Source organism: Doryrhamphus excisus, linkage group LG21, assembly GCF_037039965.1.
Source record: "Doryrhamphus excisus strain RoL-2023G ecotype Guam linkage group LG21, RoL_Dexc_Guam_v1.1, whole genome shotgun sequence".
In the NCBI taxonomy this organism is placed as follows: domain Eukaryota; kingdom Metazoa; phylum Chordata; class Actinopteri; order Syngnathiformes; family Syngnathidae; genus Doryrhamphus; species Doryrhamphus excisus.
In genome coordinates this window covers 940,449-965,560 of record NC_136377.1, presented here as the reverse complement: position 1 = coordinate 965,560, position 25,112 = coordinate 940,449, and the positions used below count along the sequence as shown (strand labels likewise).

The 25,112-nt window shown below is 43.4% G+C and overlaps 1 protein-coding gene across 4 annotated transcripts in view; it reads right to left on the bottom strand.

Annotated features, from left to right (window-relative positions):
• abr (ABR activator of RhoGEF and GTPase) overlaps positions 1–24,043 on the bottom strand; it is a 71,647-nt gene extending 47,604 nt beyond the window's left edge. Inside the window, exon 1 of one of the 4 annotated variants that reach the window (XM_058086230.2) lies at positions 23,121–24,043. In XM_058086230.2, coding sequence (XP_057942213.2) covers positions 23,121–23,823 — 703 coding nt within the window. In that variant the 5' untranslated portion in view covers positions 23,824–24,043. Of the gene's footprint in view, positions 1–11,061; positions 11,420–23,120 lie in introns of those variants that run through there. The other 3 variants (XM_058086229.2, XM_058086231.2, XM_058086232.2) reach the window with 3 other exon arrangements.
• Between the last annotated feature and the right edge of the window lie 1,069 nt (positions 24,044–25,112).

Genomic DNA, 25,112 nt, shown 5'->3' with positions numbered 1-25,112 from the left:
AATGCATCCCATAATCAGTTCCCAGTTCCACATGTCCAAAAGGAGTAGGAAGAAGCAAAGCTTATTAAATCCTACCCCTCCATCTGGTACTTTTACAATCAGTAACTGTTACATTTGTTCACTTCCTGCTTTCCTAATGTATTTTAAGTTATTTATTTTTTTAAATGTCTTATTTTTTTAATTTGTTAATTTTAATTTTAATTTTAATTTTAATTTTAATTTTAATTTTAATTTTAATTTTAATTTTAATTTTAATTTTAATTTTAATTTTAATTTTAATTTTTTTAATTTGAATTTTAATCGAAAACTTCTTTCAGGCCTCACTTCCAAATGTACGCACCTCATTATCCGACGGACTTAGTCCACGTGATCACGGCAGCGTGTGTTGACGTGCTTAGCAAGGAGTGGGAGTGATGTCAGCCGTGTGGCGGTAAAAAGTTGTTGCAGCTGAGTGCAAAACTTGTCATGCACGAGTTCATCGCGCCAAAGTCAAACAAAACAGGTAAAAGCTTCAAGTAGCCTCGACTCGTCTGGAGCTGAGCCCACTAGTGGCATAGTGTGATGTTTTTCTATGCGGCTGTGTGTGTGCTGAATGTGGCGTCGCCGTCACAAGGCCATCAATCACGAGGCGGCACCGAGGAAATGAAAAGCCTTTATGAAGTTGGAACTCCAATCACCATGGTTCAGTATTTCAACAGCTGTAATATGATATGAGACTCTGAGGCAATGTTGCACCATTTTGGAGCTGAATAAAAAAAAAATAAAAAATAAAAACTTTGGAAGGAGAAACGGGGAGATTCAGAGCTTGAAGTAAAAAAAAAAAAAAAAAACCTCATCTGCAAAGTGCAGCTTCAGCTCCTCCTAATGAGGCTTGAGGGAAGTACAAATAAAGCTCTAACACCGACTTTGCTGCTTTATTCAGCTTTTTCCTGCATTTTATGTCCTCTGAAGCAGACTCGTGAATCACCGGGTGTCCAAACATCTGTCGGGTCAGGAAAACACACACACTCACAAGCTGGAGGCGGGCCAACAAAAAGGGCAGCAGATTGTATGCCCCTTAGCCCTGAGGGACACCTCCACGGTGATCAATCCAACCAAGACCGGGATCAATATGTAGTGTCGTGTAGACACACCAACCTTGGCTCCATTCACAAATCCCTTGGTGCTTTTTTATTTCACCATCGACTTGCAGTTTTGCACTTACAACTCAAAGAGCAGTGATCAGGAACAATATGTTAGGGATGCGTCCATCTGGGTTTTATCTGCAGATTCCAATACCGATCACCCACGACGGCAAAAGATGTAAACCAGGGGTCTCAAACATGCGGCCCGCGGGCCACATTTGACACTAGTTTGAGGCCCCCGCCTTGATATGAAAGTTTAATGTTAGTGCGGCCCGCGCAAGTTTGATATGGATGCTGTATGGTATCATGTACCCAGAAAAAATTATTACGTTTGATTCATGTTCATGTTAAAGGTTAAATAACTTAATAGTTATCCTCCCTATCCATGTGGAAGTGGTAAGTTTTTGGCTATTTAAGTTTAAAGGAAATAACTTGGAGGCTACCGTTTAGGTGGCTAGCTCTCTAGTTTGCGAGTTAGCATGTGTCTCAAGACCCTGCAGTTGCGCAATATGTTGTAAATAAAAAGAGTATAAATGTGACTATAGTCGTGTTTTGTCATGTCTACAGGGCTCTAATAATGCTTTGTTCATTTTAATCGGAAAAAAATCATTTGTCTACCCACCAACTATATGTGCTTTCTTAAGTTTTTATTATTTGCCGTTTTATTAGTATTATATTTATTTAATACTGATTGATTTACTTTCTTTATTCTTGAAATTATTTTGTGTAGAAAAATAAAAATAAAGATATTTGAGAACAGTGGAATGTTTTATCAGAGCTTTTCTTGTAGAAAATCGGAACCAAAGCAAAGTTTATTCATTTTTCTGTTTTTAATAAATGCGTTTTTTGGGGGGGGGAACCTGATGCGGCCCAGACCCTAGCTCCAGTGGCCCCCAGGTAAATTGAGTTTGAGACCCCTGATGTAAACAGTCAGTTGGTGCCAATTCGTACCATTTTGGGTCACAAATTGCATCATTTGTGAGTCAACAGAACACAAAAAGGGTGCAAAGTCATCTTCACGCTTCTCAGAAGGAAATGTCACGCATTGCTGCGGAAAATTGCGGGACAGCGTGGAGGCAAAATGTGTGTGCACTCGCCGGCGGCCCCGCCTCCACCCGCTGGGACAAAAAGTGTCAAAAAACCTGTTTTTTATGATTTCAGTCCTTCCAGAAGGCTTTTCATAGCTTCATGCAAGATGAGAAATACTGCCAACAAAATAAAACGTCTGATATAAACACATGAGATTACCGTCTACTCCAAATGAGATTAACGAAGACACTATCTGCAGTGGGCACCCATTATGGAGTCCGCAACCTGTGCACACACTCTCCCAGATACCCCACTGGGGGAGGCAAGGTGAATAGTTTGTTTACATATAAAATCACTGCTACAGCTGGATATCTTTATGTGCCATATGTCTGTCGGAGATAAGGACCGTCTGTTCCATGCTTGAGTGGCTAGTACCCCCCCACCCCCATCCATCCATGCACACCCCAAACCCCGTGTCAGCCAGTCCCTATACATCGTAATTAGAGACAAGCATCATAGGTGCAGGCACTCATGCACGAGCAGTCGCATCCAGGCCGCACGGTCGTGTTTGGGATTGCATGTTGAGGTATTACGAGCCACAGCAACAACAAAACACCCACGTCGAGGACAGCGTGTGCCGTTCAGCAGCTTTGCAGTGTGGGCACCGAGATCTCAGGGTGTTACGTCGGTTCCCGTGCTAACGGGACGGGTATTAAACCACGCAGTGGAAAACTACAAAGAGCCACGCTATTAAAATTAAAGCATCTGACGACAGCCCCGCGGGCGACCCTGATGATTGCACGTTCTGCTTATTGCACTCTCTTGCTCAGTTAGAGGATGGAAGCTTAAAACCATGGAGATGTTTCAGACGTAAGATGACACCCCGAGCAGGGAGTCAGTACCGTGCGGACTATTGCCAGGACCCAGGAAAAATACGTTACCATAAAAGCATTCATTCAATAAACGACTATTCTTTTTTTTTTTTAGATTATACTACATTTATTAAAATCATATGTACTGCACTACTGCAAATTAACACTATTTCTGGGATACAACTTTCTCACACACACATATTCCAAATATTGTTATAATAACATAGCAGATATAAAATGGGATACAAGAAGCTTTAGGAGGAAAAACATGAGGTATGCATATCTCCACTTAGTTGGTTGAAATCATTCAACACATAATTTGGACTTTTTGTCTCATCAATATGACTTTTTTGTCTCATAATTCTGATTTTTTTTTTGCTCATATTTTGACTATTTGTTGCATAATTATACCTTTTGTCTATTAATTTTGACTTTTTGTCTCATCAGTATGACTTTTTAATCTAATAATTATGACTTTCTCATACTTTTGACTTTATGTCTCATCAATATGACTTTTTATCTCATATTTTTGACTATTTGTTGCATAATTATGACTTTTCATCTCATAATTTGGACTTTTTGTCTCAACAATATGACTTTTTTGCTCATATTTTGACTATTTGTTGCATAATTATACCTTTTATCTAATAATTTTGACTTTTTGTCTCATCAGCATGACTTTTTAATCTCATAATTACGACTTTCTCATACTTTTGACTTTATGTCTCATCAATATGACTTTTGATGTCATAATTTGGACTTTTTGTCTCATATATCTCACTTTTTATCTCATATTTTTGACTATTTGTTGCATAATTATTACTTTTCATCTCATAATTTGGCCAAATTTGGACATGTAGACAAACAACCATTCACACTCACATTCATACCTATGGACAATTAACCTAGCATGTTTTTGGAATGTGGGAGGAAACCGGAGTACCCAAAAAAAACCCACGCATGCACAGGGAGAACATGCAAACTCCACACAGAGATGGCCGAGGGTGGAATCGAACCCTGGTCTCCTAGCTGTGAGGTCTGCGTGCTAACCACTCGACCGCACCTTTATTTATTGTATTTTATTTTTACGTTTTATTTTACTAGTCTGTGCAGCACTTTGGAAACTTTGGTTTCATTGTCAGAATACCTGATGTAATAATCAACCTATACGTGGTGGCTCACCTGGTTGTGAACCAGTGACGCCATCAGGCCTCCCAACCCATCATGGCCCCATCTCTGTCTAGCTCTCCATCTTCACTGCTCTGTTTTTCTCATCTTCTTCATTCCGCTCGACTACCCTGAATGCTTAATCAAGGCCCCTGCCTTCCGGGAGCACGTAAACACGTTGGCAGCGCCATTGGTCGGGACGGGGGTGCTCCTATGAGCCCATTGGCTGAAGGGGACGTGGCATGGACGGCTGCCATCCATGGTAACATACTAGACAACACACACACACACACACACACAGTGTGCCCCAGCCCCCGGGGGCATAGCGGTGGTCCCCACAGATTCACAAAAGCACAAACACACACAGACACATGACACAGCCGCTAACATCACGCACAACAAAGGATTTCAGAGGGTCACACGTGGAAATGGAAACACGCTCGCAACAACATCGAGGGCCTGACGACGGTTATGCTGATGTCGGCAGTATTGCAGTTACGTCATTACTGCCTTCTTAATGCAGCTGCAGCCATTACTTAGAACTTAGAACTTAGTCAACAGGTTTGTTTACTAAGTAGGAGAAAACCCAACCAACAACAGAAGGATTTTATACAAATTGGTATTAATGCAAGTAAAAAAAAACTTGCTGATTACCAACCTGACAAGAGAGTCCAAATTTTAATTTTAATAAATTTAATTAATTTAATTTAATTAATAATACCCATTTAAATTTTTATTCAAAACATGTTTTTTTTGCAGTATTTAATTGTCATCACATTGTCAAAAAGTTCGTAAGAGTTCATGAAACATAGTGGCAAATATATATGTCAGTAATAACAATGGTGATGATTTGGACACCACATGATTTTTACATATCAATACATAGCTATAGAGATCAACATATTTTTTTTTAATAACTTCTTGCTTCTGAACACCGATACCGATACTAAGTGTACTCCAATGAATGGGATAGCGGAAGACACAAAAGGTAACTAATGTTATTGTCATTCCAAACTTCCTGTACTGCCTCAATATAATCTGTGGAGCAGAAATTTTGAGTGTATTTTGCACGCAAACAGCACATCAATAATTTAACTGAATGCAATTACCATAAATCCATAATATTTATTTCAGGTTTTGGGGTCCTTTTTCTTCCCAATATCCAGGATGAAATCATCAATCTAGAAAAAACCAAACATTTTCCAAGATAAATTGTTGATCATCACTATACCTCAATAATGTAACACCTAGAACCGTGGAATTAACAATAAACAATGAACTAACTACTATAAAATATACACAGAATAGATGATCCTTGTGTCAAATCCAAGCTGGCAAACAAAAAAAACATAAAAAATGTTGCTTTGAATAGTTCACCAAAAGCAACGAAGCATCTTCTAAAAGAAGCGCTACCAACATAACCAGCTGAGCCCAAAAAAAACATCTATTATTCATAAGCTCGTCACCGAATGAACGCCGACCGCCTTGGTTCAGAGGAGGATCATCTTGGCAGGGAGTCCGGTTGAGGGAGCAGCCAAATGAGTGTTGTGACTGGTCGACACCCCCCCCCCACCAATCTTTTCAAATGGACTCTCTTACATGGGTGAACCACAGCAGTTGAGTCTACCTCGACTATCCAGCCATACAAGCACCGTGTGCACGTATTTGGCAACCAACCCTGCACTACGTAATGAGGTTCTATACAAGGAAGATGCTTTCAATTTGGTAGGATTTTTAGTCACGACCCCCAACCCCAACAGTCCAGTCATGATGTCTATTTAAGATCTGATCCTCTACCAACCAGCATTCTACTAATTCTGAATGACAAGAGATTTTAATTGATATTCCGTGTCGTTTGGTTAACCTTCCTCTTGTGTTAGATTTCTGGTATCATCTCTTATGTTAATAAGTGTATTAAATCAGCTATAAAATACGCTAAAAACAATAAGCTACCATCAAATTTGCTTCTCATGTCTTGGTTACCTTCTTAGGCTTCCTCATCCATGAAAATGTTGGTTTTAATAATTTTGGTGTGGGCGTGTAGGCCTTTTTTTGTTTTGATAAAAGGAATCTACCAAACAAACCTGGACTGTTCGTGTATTTGTCGATGGATAAACTGACAAAATATGTGCAGCTCTTACAGTTTATATTATCATAGACTTTACCTCAAAAAACAACACTCGAACCATTCAGCAGGGACCAGTAACCCAAACCCCAGATCAGACCCTGGCACCAAGTAATTACAGTGTCAGCTTATGAAAGGGCGTTGCAGGGAGAAATAAGTGTTTCCGTTATCACTCTTTGGGGTGAAACGATCCCTGAGGCTCACCTGGGTCTAAGTGCAAATTGGAAGCCTTCCTCTACTGCAGCCCGTTTGCGCTTATCAACCAAACGTTAAGATTTGATATCTGTTCAGTGGGAAAAATGGAACTTATACTGGAGGAAGTCATTTATGAGCATTTCTGAGGTCAAATCATGTAAAGCGTTCTGTGACAGATGTGAGAAAATGAATCATGAAGTGGATTATGTAAGCAGGGGCTTGGTACCAGGTCCAATGAGAGGGAGGAAGATGCTGCAAGACAAAGCAGAAAAAGCCTTGCCTGGTAGAGGCGGCCCAGATGACGGGATTACGTAACAACTCTGCTTTGGGCTGGCAAAAAGACTTTCTGCCTCGCAGTGTGTGTGCGTGCGTGTGTGTGTGTGTGTGTGCGTGCGCGAGGACATCTTTGAATATCGGTTTCTATAGCCACCATGCCGGCATTGCGTCATCTTCTGATCAGGATAATGGAGACACTTACACGGTGAAAAGAAGGTTCCGCAAAGACTAACATGCATTAAATGACATCATGCACAATAAAGTTCCAACTCTACGCTCCACAAATTCTCCAAATCTGCTGACCAATGAAACTGAAAAGTACATAAAAAATTGTTGCATCACTGAAATAGATGGCAGTGATAATCATGATCATTTTTAATGTCAATACAATAATCCCTCGTTTATCACATTATTATTTCATAGTACAAGAAGGAGCAGGATCTTGAACACCACTGCTGCCTCAACGTCTGGTCAGACTTTGGTGATGAAGAACGTAGTTCCAGGTAGTCACTGGGGTTCACAAGTAAGGAGTTTGGCTTGTCAAGACGATATGCGTTCAAAAGTGTATCACAAAAATGCCCAAAGTCAAAAATCACCAAAAAAGCTAAACTCCTCACTTGAGAAACTACCTGGAACTACCAAGTCCGACCAGACTTGGGGGTCCAAGTGGTGGGTGTCACCGTTGATGGGGATGTCATGCAACTTCATGACAAAAATCTGAACTATCCACTTGAACAACATCAATTAATCCACAAAAGTATTAAAAAAAACAATAATCCCTCATTTATCACATTATTATTTCAAAGTACAAGTAGGAGTCCTTATTTGTCAATGGAATATTTTCATAGTTACGATCTTTACGAGCTACTAAAAACGCTTTTTAAGATTGTTAGAGCCCTCTAGACATGAAATAACACCCCTATGGTCATCTTTACACTCATATTATGCAATATACTATACCCTGGGAAGCAGAGTGAGTGACAGACAGGAAGTGACGTCACGCTTGAACATGCTTAACAGCTTAACAAATACCTAACATATACAATACGGCAGCCAGAAGCCGTTCAAGGGGATTTCCACACTCATAACACGCGTGATGCAGTGGACACGAAAGGTTGGATTTCCAAAGTTCCTGCACTTTGTCAACAGAAAGGAGCCAACATCAGTAACACTGCGAGTCATTTCACAAATGCATAAAATGCTATTTTATAACGTACTATATTAAGTAAGTATCATATATTATCATATATTATATTTGAAATCAATAAAAACATCTGAAGCGCTTTTATGGTGAAGTCCCAAACGGTATGTTTGGTTCCGCTATCAGACCCCATTGATCTCACTGATTGGTGTTGGCGTTGAGGATCAAGCCACGGGCTGTTCAAACAAATTGTGAAAGAAATTGAGTGGCAGACGTGGGTGGTTCGGTCCAAATTGATTTCATGGGGGGGGAGACAAATGTGATTCAGTCTGGCTGTATTTATTCTGAAGAAGCGAAGCCCTTCCCTGGCACTGTTGGCAGTTTGCAGGCCGCATGACAGCCAAATACGTGCAAACATTAAACACTTGCAGACAGAACCAGGACTGGGTCAAAGTCAGCCAGCAGCAGCGAGACGTTGGCGTCATCCATCACAGATGATGGGATGCTGAAAAGGAAGAAAGGTTTGACAGCCTTGGATAAATATTGGCGTTGTTGCGTTTCGGGGTCGGTGTCTGACGAATGACGGAACACACGAGGAAAACTCTTTTGCTGCTCTCCCATCAATTAGAATGAGCGTCTTATTCCCAGGAAGTCTCGCCCTCACCAACTCAGACCAATGTGTCATTATGGGGGCTACGCTACAGTCCCCCCTGGGGTACACAAACTGAGTTGAGGGCTAAATGACATTTCATGACTTGATCGTTTGTTTACGCTTACGATGCAATTACATCCACATGTCAGGAAACCAACATAGCATCTTTAAACCCTGTGTTGCGTTTCAGGAAGTGTATTAGCGGTGCATTCGCAACCACACCGGAGTCATATTCCACAGGGTGATTCATGGTCAGCATAACCAAACTGAGGAATCCTACTTAGCCGTTGCCTTGAGAAGCTAAGAGCCAGAAGGGTATTTTTATCATTCTGGGCAGCGGAGGAGCCAAGAGGCAGATGAACGTGATGGAGGAGGTGTGGATGCATGGCAAAAGGTGCATAAACAAAAGCACGGTGAGCCTGGAAAGAGGCTGTTTGGGATGTCGATAACGGGTTGCCAGTTGTACACATGCAGCCTGACGCGGAATTTAAGTCGACAATTAGCACATTAGCTTGTACAAAAGAGTAACGTCGTTACAAGTCTTAATTCTCCTAATTATCAAAATTCACGATTGTTACCCTAACCTGCTCTATTTTTTTTACCAAATGGTGGACGTTTTCATCAACATCGGACGCAGACAAAGCTTGGGATGCATGGAAAAAATATTTATATTTATTTCCATAGCATTGCCATGAGAATAAATATGCAGATCCTGCTAAACATTAGCATATTTTAGCATAAAGCCCGGCAGCAGAGAGCCCCGACTGCAGCTATGAAATATCATGCAATCTGCACAACCCCCTTCTTATCATAACGTTTTGTCTCTAGGGACGAGGGGGGTGGAGGGGTATTCCATGAATTCATCACTAGGAATTGCGTGCAAATGATTGTTTCTGACTAATCACTGAGTCAAAAATCGCCGTGGCCAGCAGGGGCGCTGTCGAACAACTCTCAAGGAGTTTGCGGTACAAGAACACGGCACCTCCTCAAGGCTGCTTTAATTAGCTCAGTACAACACGGGGATCAAAGCATTCACAGAGAAATTCCCCTATGCAATAATGTTATTTTAATAACATTAAATTCACATGGGGAGAAGGCAAAGCGGGGGGAAGCAGGGGGGGAAGAGGGCGTCACCAACAAGGAGGTAAATCCATGCTAAGGAAGCTGACATAAGGCGATATTTTTAAAGTGTTTTGCAGGAACTTTGCTTAATACGGACATTATTAAAACACCATAACCTGAAGGAAGGAATTAAATTGACCGTAAGATGATTAGTCAAGTCACGTTACGCAATACTGCTGCACTAAGGAATTATACTTTCAGTGTTGTGACATACTTCACATGCAATGTGACCCATATCTGAATATCTACGGACTTAGGGATAACGGCATACTGTACATTAGAACAATCATCAGTATGACCCAAAGTCAATATGCATATTATGACGTCTGCAGGCTCACGATACCGGCTCAGCAACATTTTTCAGATCCGCTTGTGAGATTCTTCCTCATCTCTCAAGCAAACCCCGCCATCATCATTATCATTTACAGCGGGATCTTGGACACCACTGCTGCCTCAACATCTGGTCGGACTTTGGTGATGAAGAACGTAGTTCCAGGTAGTCACTGAGGTTCACAAGTAAAGAGTTTGGCTTGTCAAGACAATATGCGTTCAAAAGAGTAACGCATTTGCATCACAAAAATGCCTAAAGCCAAAAAAATCGCCAAACTCCTCACTTGAGAAACTACCTGGAACTACCAAATCTGACCAGACTTGGGGGCCCAAGTGGTGGGTGTCACCGTTGATGGGGATGTCATGCAACTTCATGACAAAAATCTGAACTATCCACTTGAACAACATCAATTAATCCACAAAAGTATTAAAAAAAATAACTCAGTCACAACATCAGAATATATCTAATCCACCTTCAACCACCTGCATCTTCTTCGTTGAGAAGTCCACATGGCCAAACAAGCTGAACTGACCGACTGACCCTCGTGTTTAAGACATATCACAATATCCCAATCACGATATTCCTTCAATATCGGAGTAAAGGTGGAAGAAAAGTGGGAGAATCATCAGCCATTGCTGCTCGTTCCCTGCCCAAGCGTACTAAACGTGTCACACAGCTCAGCGGAAAAAGGCAACGAGGACCAGATGGAATATTCAACATAAGACCACCAGGGTCCTCCATGGCTGGAACATGAACTTCTACATCCACATATGTTCTTTACTTCTCTACTGGACAGGAGAATGCCGGCAAGGATGAGACGCTGCTAATAGCCGGGAATGGCAGCGAAATAAAGAGGTTGTGGGTGAGTGTGGTGGAGCGGGGGGGGGTTCGACAGCGTTGTTATGGACAACTACAGTAATGCACGCTAATTGGAAGTCCAAAGAAAAGTGCTCCACTCCCACTGTGGAGCGTCGAGGAGATGGAGGCGAACGGAAAGTCATGTGTGGCGTAAACAGACCATACGTACTGCTGTACAGGGTGTCGATCCAGGAGAGCCGAGGCAGGCCGTGAGCGCTGAGGGGCTCCATGCTCCGAATCTCTGCCTTCCTCCGTGCCCCCCACCCCCCGAGTCCGGTCGGTCTCAGCGCTTTTCTTCTTCTGTCCGCTTTAAGTTGCCGCTACTCGCCGTGCCTTTCGCCCTGATTTTATCCTTGCGGGAAAAAAGCTTTCATCTCACGGGAGGGAGCACAAAGAATCATGCGGACAAAATGTCAGGAGACCCCCGAGGTCCAACAGGCTGACAAGCGAGAGAGCCAAAGGAGTGTGTGTGTGTGTGTGCGAGTGTGTGTGTGTGTGTGTGCGGAGAGTGAGGGAGAAACAGGCTGGAGACGACCACAGCCGAGCGTTGCTAGGGAAAGGGAGAAGCACTCTCTCTCTCTCTCCGACTTGCTCGCTCTCATCCACCCCTCCTCTCTCACTTTGTGGTCTCTGCCAATCGTCTTTGAGCAGAGGCGACATTCACAAACGATAAATGAAGTGGATTCGAACACCAACACTGACAAGTCAAAATGCAATTAAATCTCTACGATGGGGAGGGGGACCAAACTTTTGTGGACCCCTACTTGACGAAAACGGTTTACCGTAAGTGATGCCTGCACACCTTGCGGAGATGGCCCAAATAAGTATTTGGTATTTGTTTTATTTTGATAAAACTGCAGTTTTGTGTGTAGAATCCAAAGCCCAAAGAGTGATACTCATAACACAAATGCAATAAAATCATCAAGGTAACTGTACACATGATGAAGTATCATCACTACAACGTGGACTTGCTAGAGAATGACCCGTACTACATAGTACTACTCCATCGTATACTGTGTGTACAGCCATTATTTGACAAGCATCACCACCAGCAACAAAGCAAATATGAAAGCCTGGCTTCAAACCCCCCACAAGTCCCACATACAGCCGTCCTCCCCCCCTTCAACCTCCTCTAAAAACTTCAATTAGGACACAAAGGCTGACAAGAGGACCCCCACCCCCCCGCCCCTCCGCCCCCCTCCCTAACCAAACCGGCCTGGAGCATCCCTCTTTGTCTGCTCTTATGGGCCAGCTGGAGAAAACATACACAGCTCCGTGTGTTCCTGTATCAAAGTCAAAGCATTTGGAATCCATATTCATGTATAATGGGGGGGGGGGGGGACCTGCATGTTTTATGAAGCAAGAAAACACACCCAGAGGTTTATATGAAGGGAAGAGTCACCCAGGCGTAGACAAAAAAACACTTCATCAAAAATCTACAGTGAAGAAAATAAGTATTTGAACACCCTGCTATTTTGCTATTTCTCCCACTTAGAAATCATGGAGGGGTCTGAAATTTTCATCGTAGGTGCATGTCCACTGTGAGAGAGATAAACTAAAAAGAAAAATCCAGAAATCACAATGCATGATTTTTTAACAATTTATTTGTGTGATACAGCTGCAAATAAGTATTTGAACACCTGAGAAAATGAATGTTAATATTTGGTACAGTAGCCTTTGTTTGCTATTACAGAGGTCAAACGTTTCCTGTAGTTTTTCACCAGGTTTGCACACACTGCAGGAGGGATCTTGGCCCACTCCTCCACACAGATCTTCTCTAGATCAGTCAGGTTTCTGGGCTGTCGCTGAGAAACACGGAGTTTGAGCTCCCTCCAAAGATTTTCGATTGGGTTCAGGTCTGGAGACTGGCTGGGCCATGCTAGAACCTTGATATGCTTCTTACGGAGCCACTCCTTGGTTTTCCTGGCTGTGTGCTTCGGGTCGTTGTCGTGTTGGAAGACCCAGCCACGACCCATCTTCAATGCTCTGACAGAGGGAAGGAGGTTGTTCCCCAAAATCTCACAATACACGGCCCCAGTCATCCTCTCTTTAATGCAGTGCACTCGTCCTGTCCCATGTGCAGAAAAACACCCCCAAAGCATGATGCTACCACCCCCATGCTTCACAGTAGGGATGGTGTTCTTCGGATTGTACTCTTCATTCTTCTTCCTCCAAACACGCTTATTGGAATTATGACCAAAAAGTTCTATTTTGGTCTCATCTGACCATAAAACTTTCTCCCATGACTCCTCTGTATCATCCAAATGGTCATATGCAAACTTAAGACGGGCCTTGACATGTGCTGGTTTAAGCAGGGGAACCTTTCGTGCCATGCATGATTTCACATCATGACGTCTTAGTGTATTACCTACAGTAACCTTGGAAACGGTGGTCCCAGCTCTTTTCAGGTCATTGACCAAGTCCTGTCGTGTAGTTCTGGGCTGATTCCTCACCTTTCTTAGAATCATTGAGACCCCACGAGGTGATATCTTGCATGGGGCTCCACTCCGATTGAGATTGACCGTCATGTTTAGCTTCTTCCATTTTCTAATGATAGCTCCAACAGTGGACCTTTTTTCACCAAGCTGCTTGGTAATTGCTCCGTAGCCCTTTCCAGCCTTGTGGAGGTGTACAATTTTGTCTCTGGTGTCTTTGGACAGCTCTTTGGTCTTCGCCATGTTACAAGTTAAAGTCTTACTGATTGTATGGGGTGGACAGGTGTCTTTATGCAGCTAACGACCTCAAACAGGTGCATCTGATTCAGGATGATACATGGAGTGCAGGTGGACTTCTAATGGGCAGACTAACAGGTCTTTCAGGGTCAGAATTCTAGATGATACACAGGTGTTCAAATACTTATTTGCAGCTGTATCACACAAATAAATTGTTAAAAAATCATGCATTGTGATTTCTGGATTTTTCTTTTTAGTTTATCTCTCTCACAGTGGACATGCACCTACGATGAAAATTTCAGACCCCTCCATGATTTCTAAGTGGGAGAAATAGCAAAATAGCAGGGTGTTCAAATACTTATTTTCTTCACTGTATCTACTGTACCCCCCCCCCCCCCCCTTTGTCTTTAATCTGGGGCAGCGGGCTCTTTCACGCGCCCCCACCAGGGTACATGCAATAGTCCCATAGGCTCCTACGGCCGGTCTGCATGCAAAAAAAAACAACCTAAGAAACACACGGAGAACACGCGTGTGACATGTTGATTCCCAACCGTAAACAATGTGACCCATGCCTTAATATACTGTATATTTAATACATAATAATAATATAGAATATACTATACAACCAAATATCAATATGATATTTAACACAAACCTATTAACCTGGTTCACATGAAAATACCATTTTTGTTACAAATGATTTTTTTCCCGCTTAAAACCACACCGGATATTCTCTCATCTGTTGTCAAGTTGCATCATCACCTCTTTGTGCTTCTCGTGCAAAAATATGTAAAAAGACACGGAATACATCTTTGGGAGCGAGCAGGTGAGTTAAGGACAGAGTTGCACCGACAAAACCTGCAGCATCCTGTAAGCTTTAAGTACATTATCCAGGGCGTACACTAAGCAAGGTTCCATTGTATTTACATATTCTTAGTGTCTGCAAACCAAGTCTTAAACACAGGAGGGCTTTGGGCCAACATGGAAGCCAATAGTGACTATTGACATCATTTTGCACATACAACTGTATGTAATGTCCTACATTGTACGTATGGCCTATATTTACTTGGAATCAGATCGATGCCAGCATTTACAGTAACCATAACCAAAACAACAATGGCGCTTGGATACCGGAAAACAACCACTATTCATTTTATCAATGGGGTGTCATTAAAGCAGACTAAAACTGCTGCTGTTTGTTTAACATGACATTTCAATAGATAACCACTTTCTGTCATGTGGGGGGGGGGGGATAAGTGTGTGTGTGTGTGTGAGTAATTAGGACACAAAGGCACTCACCAGCCAATCAAAGCGCCATCCACCATCCTCCCACCTACATATTCCCTGATGCCGTCAGATACCCCGCACCCCGCTGCACATCCACCCCCGCCGATGCTTCCCCAATATATTCAGTCTTCCCCTGGGGGGGGAGAGCGGGTGTCTACATTTGCCCCCCCCCCCCCCCCCGCCTGCTCCCCTCAGCTTCTCACACGAATACTGACCAGGAAATGAGAATAAAAGCTACTAGGGATGTACAAATATAATCCCTTAGGAGAGGCTAACACGCCTTGGGAGAGGCTAACACGCCTTGGGAGAGGCTAACACGCCTTGGGAGAGGCTAACACGCCTTGGGAGAGGATACACGCCTTAAGGGAGACTGCCTTGGGAGAGGCTAACACGCCTTGGGAGAGGCTAACACGCCTTGGGAGAGGCTAACACGCCTTGGGAGAGGCTAACACGCCTTGGGAGAGGCTAACACGCCTTGGGAGAGGCTAACACGCCTTAGGGGAGACTGCCTTGGGAGAGGCTAACACGCCTTGGGAGAGGCTAACACGCCTTGGGAGAGGCTAACACGCCTTGGGAGAGGCTAACACGCCTTGGGAGAGGCTACACGCCTTAGGGGAGACTGCCTTGGGAGAGGCTAACACGCCTTGGGAGAGGCTAACACGCCTTGGGAGAGGCTAACACGCCTTGGGAGAGGATACACGCCTTAGGGGAGACTGCCTTGGGAGAGGCTAACACGCCTTGGGAGAGGCTAACACGCCTTGGGAGAGGCTAACACGCCTTGGGAGAGGCTAACACGCCTTGGGAGAGGCTAACACGCCTTGGGAGAGGCTACACGCCTTAGGGGAGACTGCCTTGGGAGAGGCTAACACGCCTTGGGAGAGGCTAACACGCCTTGGGAGAGGCTAACACGCCTTGGGAGAGGCTAACACGCCTTGGGAGAGGCTACACGCCTTGGGAGAGGCTACACGCCTTGGGAGAGGCTAACACGCCTTGGGAGAGGCTAACACGCCTTGGGAGAGGCTAACACGCCTTGGGAGAGGCTAACACGCCTTGGGAGAGGCTAACACGCCTTGGGAGAGGCTAACACGCCTTGGGAGAGGCTAACACGCCTTGGGAGAGGCTAACACGCCTTTGGAGAGGCTACACGCCTTGGGGGAGGCTACACGCCTTGGGGGAGACTGCCTTGGGAGAGGCTACACGCCTTCGGGGAGACTGCCTTGGGAGAGGCTACACGCCTTTGGAGAGGCTATAAATATAAAAAGTGGCAGGTGCTGTTCAGAATAAATGTAAATATATGCACATCAAAAACAATAACCTATACTGTAAACAAAATGTAGAATTGCCTTATTAAGAATTACGTGAATTTCACTTGAATAAATAAATCTATAACACATAAATCCCGTATTGCACATTTTGAAGCTTATTATACGTACATAAGAGTGAAATGTGTGTTTTATTTTTATTGCTCTTGAACCGAGCAAAATGATGTTTTCCTAATGACTCGATTCATCGACAACGTTTCCAGTAGAATACTGGATTACTACAATATTGGCTAGCCAGTACTTCTACTACAGCGTGTGTATGCTTTGTCCCCCATCCCTTTGTTTTAGTATTTAGTAGTGCAAAGGGTGGGCGTGGCAGCAGGGACCAGCCATGACCATATATTATTAAAAAGCTCTGAGTGCACCACTGATGAATGTCGGCTTGTTAAATGGGACGTCCTGCAATCATCTGGACGATTTTTTTTATATACTCTGTGGTCCCTGCCTTTTTTTTTTTTTTCCATAAGTGGAATATTGCAAAAAGACCCGTGGGAGGATTTTGAAGTTAACTGCACAAATAAGCCATTTGTCTTCCTTCTGTGCCGTTTTCACCATCACCACCACCACTGATGTCTAGGTCGCAAGAAAGACCGTAGACTGACCTCAGACGGGCCCTAGAGGTCAAACAAACTCTAAGGGGGCTTACGACGAATTTACGTACTTCGTATGTCTGCATGCATCGGTCGTACGGCCATCTTGTGTCTTTCGTACATTGCTGGTGTCAGGTTTGAGCAAAATGTCAATTTGACCGTATGCTGCACTTGGACTTCACGTGTGTCGTCTTATATGGTTTATTGTATCGTGCCGACTGAGTCAAGCAGTTTGAGATTATGTGATAATTCATGCCATGCCAGCAGAACCATTTTGGTATCATCTGAATCATGCTGTGATTGGGTGAGCAGCAGAAAGCTCATCGACGCTCAGACGCCAATCAAACATAAACCTGATGTGTTGGGTATGTTTCCCAGAGACAACCTGTGCTAAATATGATGTTTGTGAATGTTTATGACCAGTGGCGTCATTTTTTTAATAATAATTTTTTTTTCTATAATTTTCTTAAGCCCACCTAAAAAATTGTATATTTTTTATTGATTTTTTAAAATTTATTTTTTTTTTTACAAAAAAATCTCTGACATATTTCATAGCCTTCATAGCCTTCAAAAGAGGCTAATACTAGCCTACTACTACTAGTAGTAATAGTAGTAATAATCAGAAGAAGAAGAATTATCATAGTAATAATAATAGGTTAATTAATAATGTAATTTTTACAAAAAAAATCGGACATATCTCATATAACAGGGCAAAAGCAGGCTAATACTAGCCTACTACTACTAGTAGTAATAGTAGTAATAATCAGAAAAAGAAGAATTATCATAGTAATAATAATAGGCTGATTAATAATATAATTTTTACAAAAAATCTCTGACATATTTCATATAATAGGGCAAAAGCAGGCTAATACTAGCCTACTACTACTAGTAGTAGTAGTATTAATAATCAGAAGAAGAATAATGATGATAGTAATAATAATAGGCTGATTAATAATATAATGATTATTATTATATAATTGATGACTGTCCACTGGACAGAATGGTTGCAGAGCTTGAGCAGCGGTTTTGAGGTGTACATTGTGTGTAGTACTTGTGTACATTTAATGGTGGACTAAAACTATTGAGTATCTCTACTAAGTCTGTCCAAAAGTGGGAAACTTATATCCCGCTTCTTGTTCCTTATTTGTTTTTTGGATTATTTTATTATTATATTGTCTACTACATTCATTCATATCCTGTGCATCTCCAGGGGGCTAAGCCCCCCCTGTCCCCAGACCCTAGTGACGCCCCTGTTTGTGACACCCAGTGGGTGTCTGAGGTCTGCCAGTGGAGTCCAAATCTGAAGCCGACCTTGCCCACAAGCAGAACACAGCGTGTTACTGCACCCTAGTGTCCACCGCCTGCCAACACAGGTTCACGAAGCCCGACTCCGTCCATCCCTGCTGACCTGGACTAAAAGGCGGGGTCCCCCTCAACTGGTGGCCAGCCAATGGCAGGGCGCATACACTACAGACAAACACGCATTCACACTACATTCAGAGCCGCCAATTAGCCTAGCATGCACGAGCGTCTTCAAGCATCTTCCAGCTCTCCCGACTGTGTAGCCAACATGCAAACCACTAGGACACCGCGCAGCCCTTAACAGGAACCATCACAAACACAATCTAATGATTACAGGGTCCTACATATTCTAGATCGCTTTTTGGCAATCCTTCACCGGAACTCCTGGATCATCCTGCGTGGTCGATGGTTCGATGCTTGACTTGACTAGAAACCTTGGGGTTCAATCCTCTCAATCGGTGTGCAAGATAAACACTTGTTTACAGTGGAGCCAACACAACCGATGCTGAGTAGCTAATATTTCACCAGGGGATCCTGCAGACACTTGATACCCACACTAGGGGGTTGGGGTGGGGGGAGGTCCTGTCACCCGACTCGTCGATACGTCTTTCCTTTCTGCTGCACAGACATTGACTTGGTCCAATAAGCACACTGCAACACGCGTACTTTATCGTTAAATCACCTTTGGGGAGGTAAATTGTGGAAAAAGAACAAGTTCTCGCTGGTTTGGTGAAGTGTTTTCTTTCTCCAGACCACCAGGTGGCAGCAGAGGAGCAAAATGTGCCCAAACTTATTAGTTGAAATGAAATACATCTGCAGAAGGTGAAACAGGCCCTCTGAGACCTCTTAAAGCTATACGCACGTCATTTCCTGAATTTGTCTCAGCGCCACCCGGTGGTAACAGGAAATGGAATATGCACGCCACTGATGTCGCTTCAGCCATATTGTACTGAGCAGCCAATACAGAGACAAGAACATGTTAAAATGTTGGCCAGACCCTTGGGGTGGGTGAACTTTACTTCCTGTGTATTCGGGCGGAGGTCCCTTCCTCGTGTTATGTCATAGTCATGATGCGGTGACCCAAAAGGGTTGGGTCCTTTGGAAGAGTGAATCAGTTAAGCAACAGGAAGACGCCCACGGCCCCTTCCCTCGCCCAAAGTACTTTGCAGTTCCTCGACTTCCCAGCAATAATCTGCAGCAGAAGCCAATCGGTGGTTAGCGTTAGCATTTGGAAATGACGTTACATAGCGGTGGATTAAAGCTTAAGTTCATCTGAGGGCCGCATGAATTCCTTTTTAGACGCCGTGTGGTACCTAATTTTATGCACGCTGCACGTCAGCCACTTTCACAGCTTGTCACGGTTCCCGCAATGGCTGCTGACGTCAGCCGGCGCCGGGCTGTCACTCCAGCCTGGCCTCTGACAGGCCAACGCAGTACTTGGCTTGGATACATACAGTATGACAATCATATCAATAATGCGATTAGGAGTTGAAAGAAGAGAATCAAGCAGGGATGGCATCCATTTTATGGGCAAGCAAAGATGCTGCAAAAGCCTCGTCTCTGCTTTACCGCCTACTTCCTGTCTGCTTTCCTGCACAGCCTCGCCGCCTACATTAGCATTCATCACCCGCGCACAAGTCACACACGCCACAACGTTCAATGGACGCTTTCTCCTCAATGGCCTTTGGGAGTAAACGCTAGACAGACGGAAGCGTTACAAAAATACAACTGATTTTACACCAAACATGCACACTTATGACACCAGAAATATTACCATATTTTCCAAGACACCATCAGAAAAGAATTCTGGCAAAGTGAAGGGTTAAAGGTCAAAGGTACCCATCCCCAAACTTAAAACTACTACTAGGAGGTTGCTGCTAGCTTAAGGTCTCTTAGCAAAAACAATCAGACTGCACTTCCGGAATAACAAACAAAACCAGACTGTGTACATATATCTATACTGTATTCTGTATATTTTGTATTTTCATTTTTTAATAGATGTGTCTGCACCTACTTCACCAAAACTAATTCCTAGTATGTGTTTGATCGTACCTGGCAATAAAACCATTTCTGATTCTGATGTGATTTTCTGCAGAAAAATTGTCCTTTTTTTAAAAAAAAAAAAAAAAAAAGAAATGAAATTTCCAAAAATGTGCACATTGTCAGCAAGACCTGAACAGATCCGAACCATCCAGATTCAAAGGAACACAAAATGAAATGAAGACCCACCAGCGGCCAACATAATCTGCACTGTCAACACGAGCTGTTGCATTTCTCCGTTCCCCGGTTGGACTTGCAATCCAAGACGAGCCTGAACATGTTTTTGCCGAAGTGAAGGAAGCGGAAGAGTCGAGCCAGGGAATAAAAGTATGTGTGACACGTGCAGCAGCGAGCGCTCCGGGCTCAGGAGACACAAAAAACAGGTTTGGTCTCTTCGGGTATATTATCCTCTACTCAAATCCCATGTGACACAATGTTGGATTCAACGGTCTACATTTGATATGATCAATATGGGACGCTTTTATGACTCGGCAGGCCCCACCATCATCGCCCAAAGGAATCCAAAGACAGAAGAAGTCACGGCTACATAGCTAGCCAATCAACAATGATTGTAGTGACGCTGGATGATGACTCTATCCTTAAACCAACGCTACACTGTGAATCATGGACGCTGCGGAAAGGACAGACTTATAGATTAGAGCCCCCATGACCCCCCCGTACATCCACGCTACCCACAAAGGCAGCACCAATGAGCTCACTGCTGTTGCTCGGTGACCGTGAGCCAGACATCTACTGTTGCCACCACAGCCGAGCGGACGCACCATAAAATGAGTCTTCCCACAGTACGGAGCAGCCAACACTTCCCTGGGATGAGTAAATACAGCCGCCGGAATCACTCATACGAGAAGGAATAATGGCATGACAGCGCCTTTTTACCCACTTCAACTCTGTTCAGGCGACCTTTGTTGATTATTCAAAGCAGTCACAGGGCGTGGCCATGGCAACCGCCGTCTCACAATGATCCATTTCTCTCAACTACACCTGCAACACTTCATCAATGAGCAATTAAATTGCTGGTTTAGTTTGTTTTATTTTCCGGACTATAAGTGGCACTTTTTTTCCTAGGTTGGCTGTTCCTGCGACTTGTACTCCAGAGTGACTTATAAATGAATATAAAAAAATAACAAAATAAATGTTAAAACTAAGGACAAATGTGACATATAAATGTTAAAATAAATGTTAAATATGTATAAATAATTTAGTTTTTTTTATTTTCCTAATACCGTATTTTCCGGAATATAAGTCACACTTTTTTTCCTAGGTTGGCTATTCCTGCGACTTATACTCCAGAGTGACTTATAAATGAATATAAAAAAATAAGAAAAAACTTATAGTCCAGAAAATACAGTACTATTTCTTAAATATTTTTGGTCAATATATAATTATATTTATTCCCATTATTGAACTTTAATTTAATTTCCAACTATTTCCTTTGGCGTATGAAGTCATGTGAATAAGGTGACGTGTCGTGATATTTTTCCACTTTGACTCCACCTCAAAAGTTTTTTTTTTTTTGAAGAAGAAGAAGAAGAATGGTCCTAATATTTGGAATGCACTCAAATCAGTGAAAATGTTAATCATCCACTTTGAACATCCAGGACCAAACCACCAAGGACCTGGTCGAGGTCGACTACGGGACATGATGGTGACTTTGAATGACAGGAAGACGGCTCTGTAATTAGCAAGGAGCTAAACAATGAACTAGATAAACACTAGACGACATTAAATGAAGATTTGAACACACCGCTTCAGGGATAAGTGAATCCAAATGATGTTCGAGATCCATGATACGGAACAGTCCACACGTATGAACTATGATTGTGACTGGGCTCCACATTACATGCAGATCTTATCGTATCGAACAAGATGATGTTATTTCAACGCTGCATGTGGATGTGAAGCTAAAATGGGGGAATGGAGAAATATTTTCGATGACAAAACTATGACCCAAAGTGTGATCCTAAATTATAAAGAGGAACCAACAAAAGCACGAGGACGAGTGACAAAAAAAATGATTGTGTCTGCTCCTGAACGCCTTCCTCAAATCTATTCTCATGCTTTTCATGCTCGTCATCAGCACTTTGCCGATGACATGCAAGACAATCTGGGGAAGTAAACGCTGGAGCTGAAGCAACCGTTTGATTCCCATGTCCAACATCATCCTTCATCTTCAAGCACTGTATGTACTTGGCTGACATTTCACAAGCTAAAACCATGACTGATGCTTGTTGGAATGAATAATAGCACTGATTTACATGTACAGTACATGTATGTACAGTACTTCACATCATTGAGTAGAACCCTCACATTTCAGCAGCCACTACTAGACTACTTGCCTGTATTGCAGTACTCTACAGATTTACACCCACTCACACACAACCATGACTATTACTGTGAGGACCAAGATTATTGTGCCTCATGTCATCATAATTAATAATAAATAATCATAGCCGAAGTCCGGCTTAGGGGTTATTCCTACTGTATGTACGCATAGGGAGCGTGGTTATACACCTGCTCCATAAATAACATTGAATTTAATTTAAGAATGCTTTTTTTATACTAAATTACATTAATATTAATTTTTTTTTAAATAAATATTCAAAAAATTAAATCCACTGAGCCAGCAGAGCCCAGTCGACATGCCGTGGCTGAGATCAGGTGAATAAAACATGTTCTCCTCTCATTCCATGTGGAAGTGGTAAGTTTTGGGCGTGTTTGTCCCTTCTTCCCCACACCTTCTTAAAGGGATAGTTCAGACATTATGGAGTTACGGAGCTGAATGTAATCAAATTATTGCAATTTTATTGCAAATGTTGTGGAGGAGAAGGGCAAAGTCAGGAGGAGGAGGAGGCCCATTTGAATGGGCGTCTCATTACTTTATGGTGTGGGGGCATTTTGATTGACACTATTTTTGTATGAAAAGTTTGGATTTTTTGAGTAGAGTTGGCCCCCTGATGACGTCATAATAACAAGACATCGCCGTGTCGGAAGTACCTGCAGAGGAGGAGTCGTCGTGCTCAGAGCTGAGGTAGCCATCGCTCCTCCTGTCCGGGGTGCTGCAGCCAGAACGGCGCCCAATCTGCAGCAGGGGCGGGGACACCCGACACTCGTCCCCGGAGTCCAAGTCTCTGCTGTGGCGGAAAGGCCGTCCGGGGTGCGGCTGATGGACGCCGGGCGTCCCCTTGGGTGCCAATAAGTTATTCCTGACAAAATTCTCATTCATCTCCAAATCCTCATACTCCCGGTCGCTGTTATCGTCTCGGATCCTCGTCGTCTCCGGTCTGGGGTTGCTGAGCTTCCGCGGCGGGACCGGGATGGGCACCGGCTTGCCCACCTTGCCGCTGAACCTGCTCCGCTCCCGGCCGGACGAACCCGAGGCCGATCGTCCCGCGTCGAGCAGGTCACGTGACATCCTCACGTTCGGCGTCTTGAACGTCGCGAAGGCGTCCGCGTTGAAGTTGACGTCTCTGCTTTGAGAACTTTCCGGCTCGCCCGTCCTCCGCCGCGCCATGGTGGTCTGCAGGTAGATCACCTTGAATTTCTCCTCCGCCAGAGCCTTCTGGAGCCGCTTCAGGTTGGCTTTGGACGCCTCCAGCTCCGACTCGATGTCCTCCACCGAATTCAGGTCCATGTGTGGGACTTCGCCGTCGGGGAATTCGTTCCTCCAGTGTTTGGCGAATTCCTCCTGCTCCCACATCGCGGCGTTGAGTGCGGCAACTCCCGGCGCAAACCTTGGAATTGCTCCGTGTCCTCGCCGAGCGTTGGCGGCGTCAACGTCCTCCTCTTTCGGTACCGGTTCCGGTCTGTCGCCGTTAAACGGAGCACTCGGTGAACATCTCCTGTCTTCGTGGGCAGGCGTGCGCCGTGTGTGGACGGAAACCAACTTTTTGGCGAGACCGCTCGCAAACTTGCAACACTTCCTGTATCAGCCGTGTTGCCTTCACGACCTCCTTGAGTGCCCGTGCATTCTAGTGTCGCCGTGTTCAAAGCGAATTATTGGCGTCGATAAGCAGGTGTTTACAAGCAGTATTATCGTTTTAAAATGTCAAAGTACCTCCCTGAAGTAGTGCTTCGTGTTTTGTGGAATATATAAGTGAAAATAATAAAACATACTTAGAGGTCATCGGGTAAACTTCAACCTTTTAAACACTTTGGACGTAAATATTTCCAATGGAAGAGCAAATAAAGGGTAGTGCTTTTGTATTATAATGCATAAAATAATCATAAACTAAAAAAATAATTGTGCATTGAGTCATAATTTATGTTTAGTTTTCAAAAATCCCAGCTGTCATTGAAGGCAACTTTGCTGCCTTTATTCTTCCATGACTTTTTTTCACCTTTGTTTCAAACAGCCACTAAATTGCTGAAAGGAAGTGACGTATGTTTCGTTTTTGATTTTTTTAAAATGATTATTGTTCCCTCACAATATCGTTTTTTTTCCAGAAATGTATTCATAAATTATTGCTGTTTTGTAGTAGACTACAGTGTATTACTAGTCAAAACTGAAATACAAGTGATATGTAGTATTGTGGTAACTCGGCAGCAGTAACGACACAACCCACTTAGACGTTATCTTACATAACATTACATACATAACAGCTTCTTAGAGGTTTGAGGACATCAATAAGAGTTGTGCAATGTGGTGTAAACAAAGAATAATCGGAGAATAAAGCTGCCATTAGAAATCATCAAGCACCCCCCCCCCCCAAGGCTGATATGACCCTGCAGATATGAATCACAAATCTGTTGCTATGAAGCAGGAAGTGTGTATGTAAGTTCCGCAGCAGAGTATATCTCATCTATGATATCTGATTGAAACTTTTACTGTTAACATGCTTCTATAAACTGATGATTTCATCATTTAGACTCGTTTCTTCGCTGACGTTGTGTATAAGAAACATAACAAATACTAAGATATAACTGCAATATGATTGGATCGTCTCCAGCCGGGGATGTGTCGATGTCTGGCGCCCTCTTGTGGCCGTT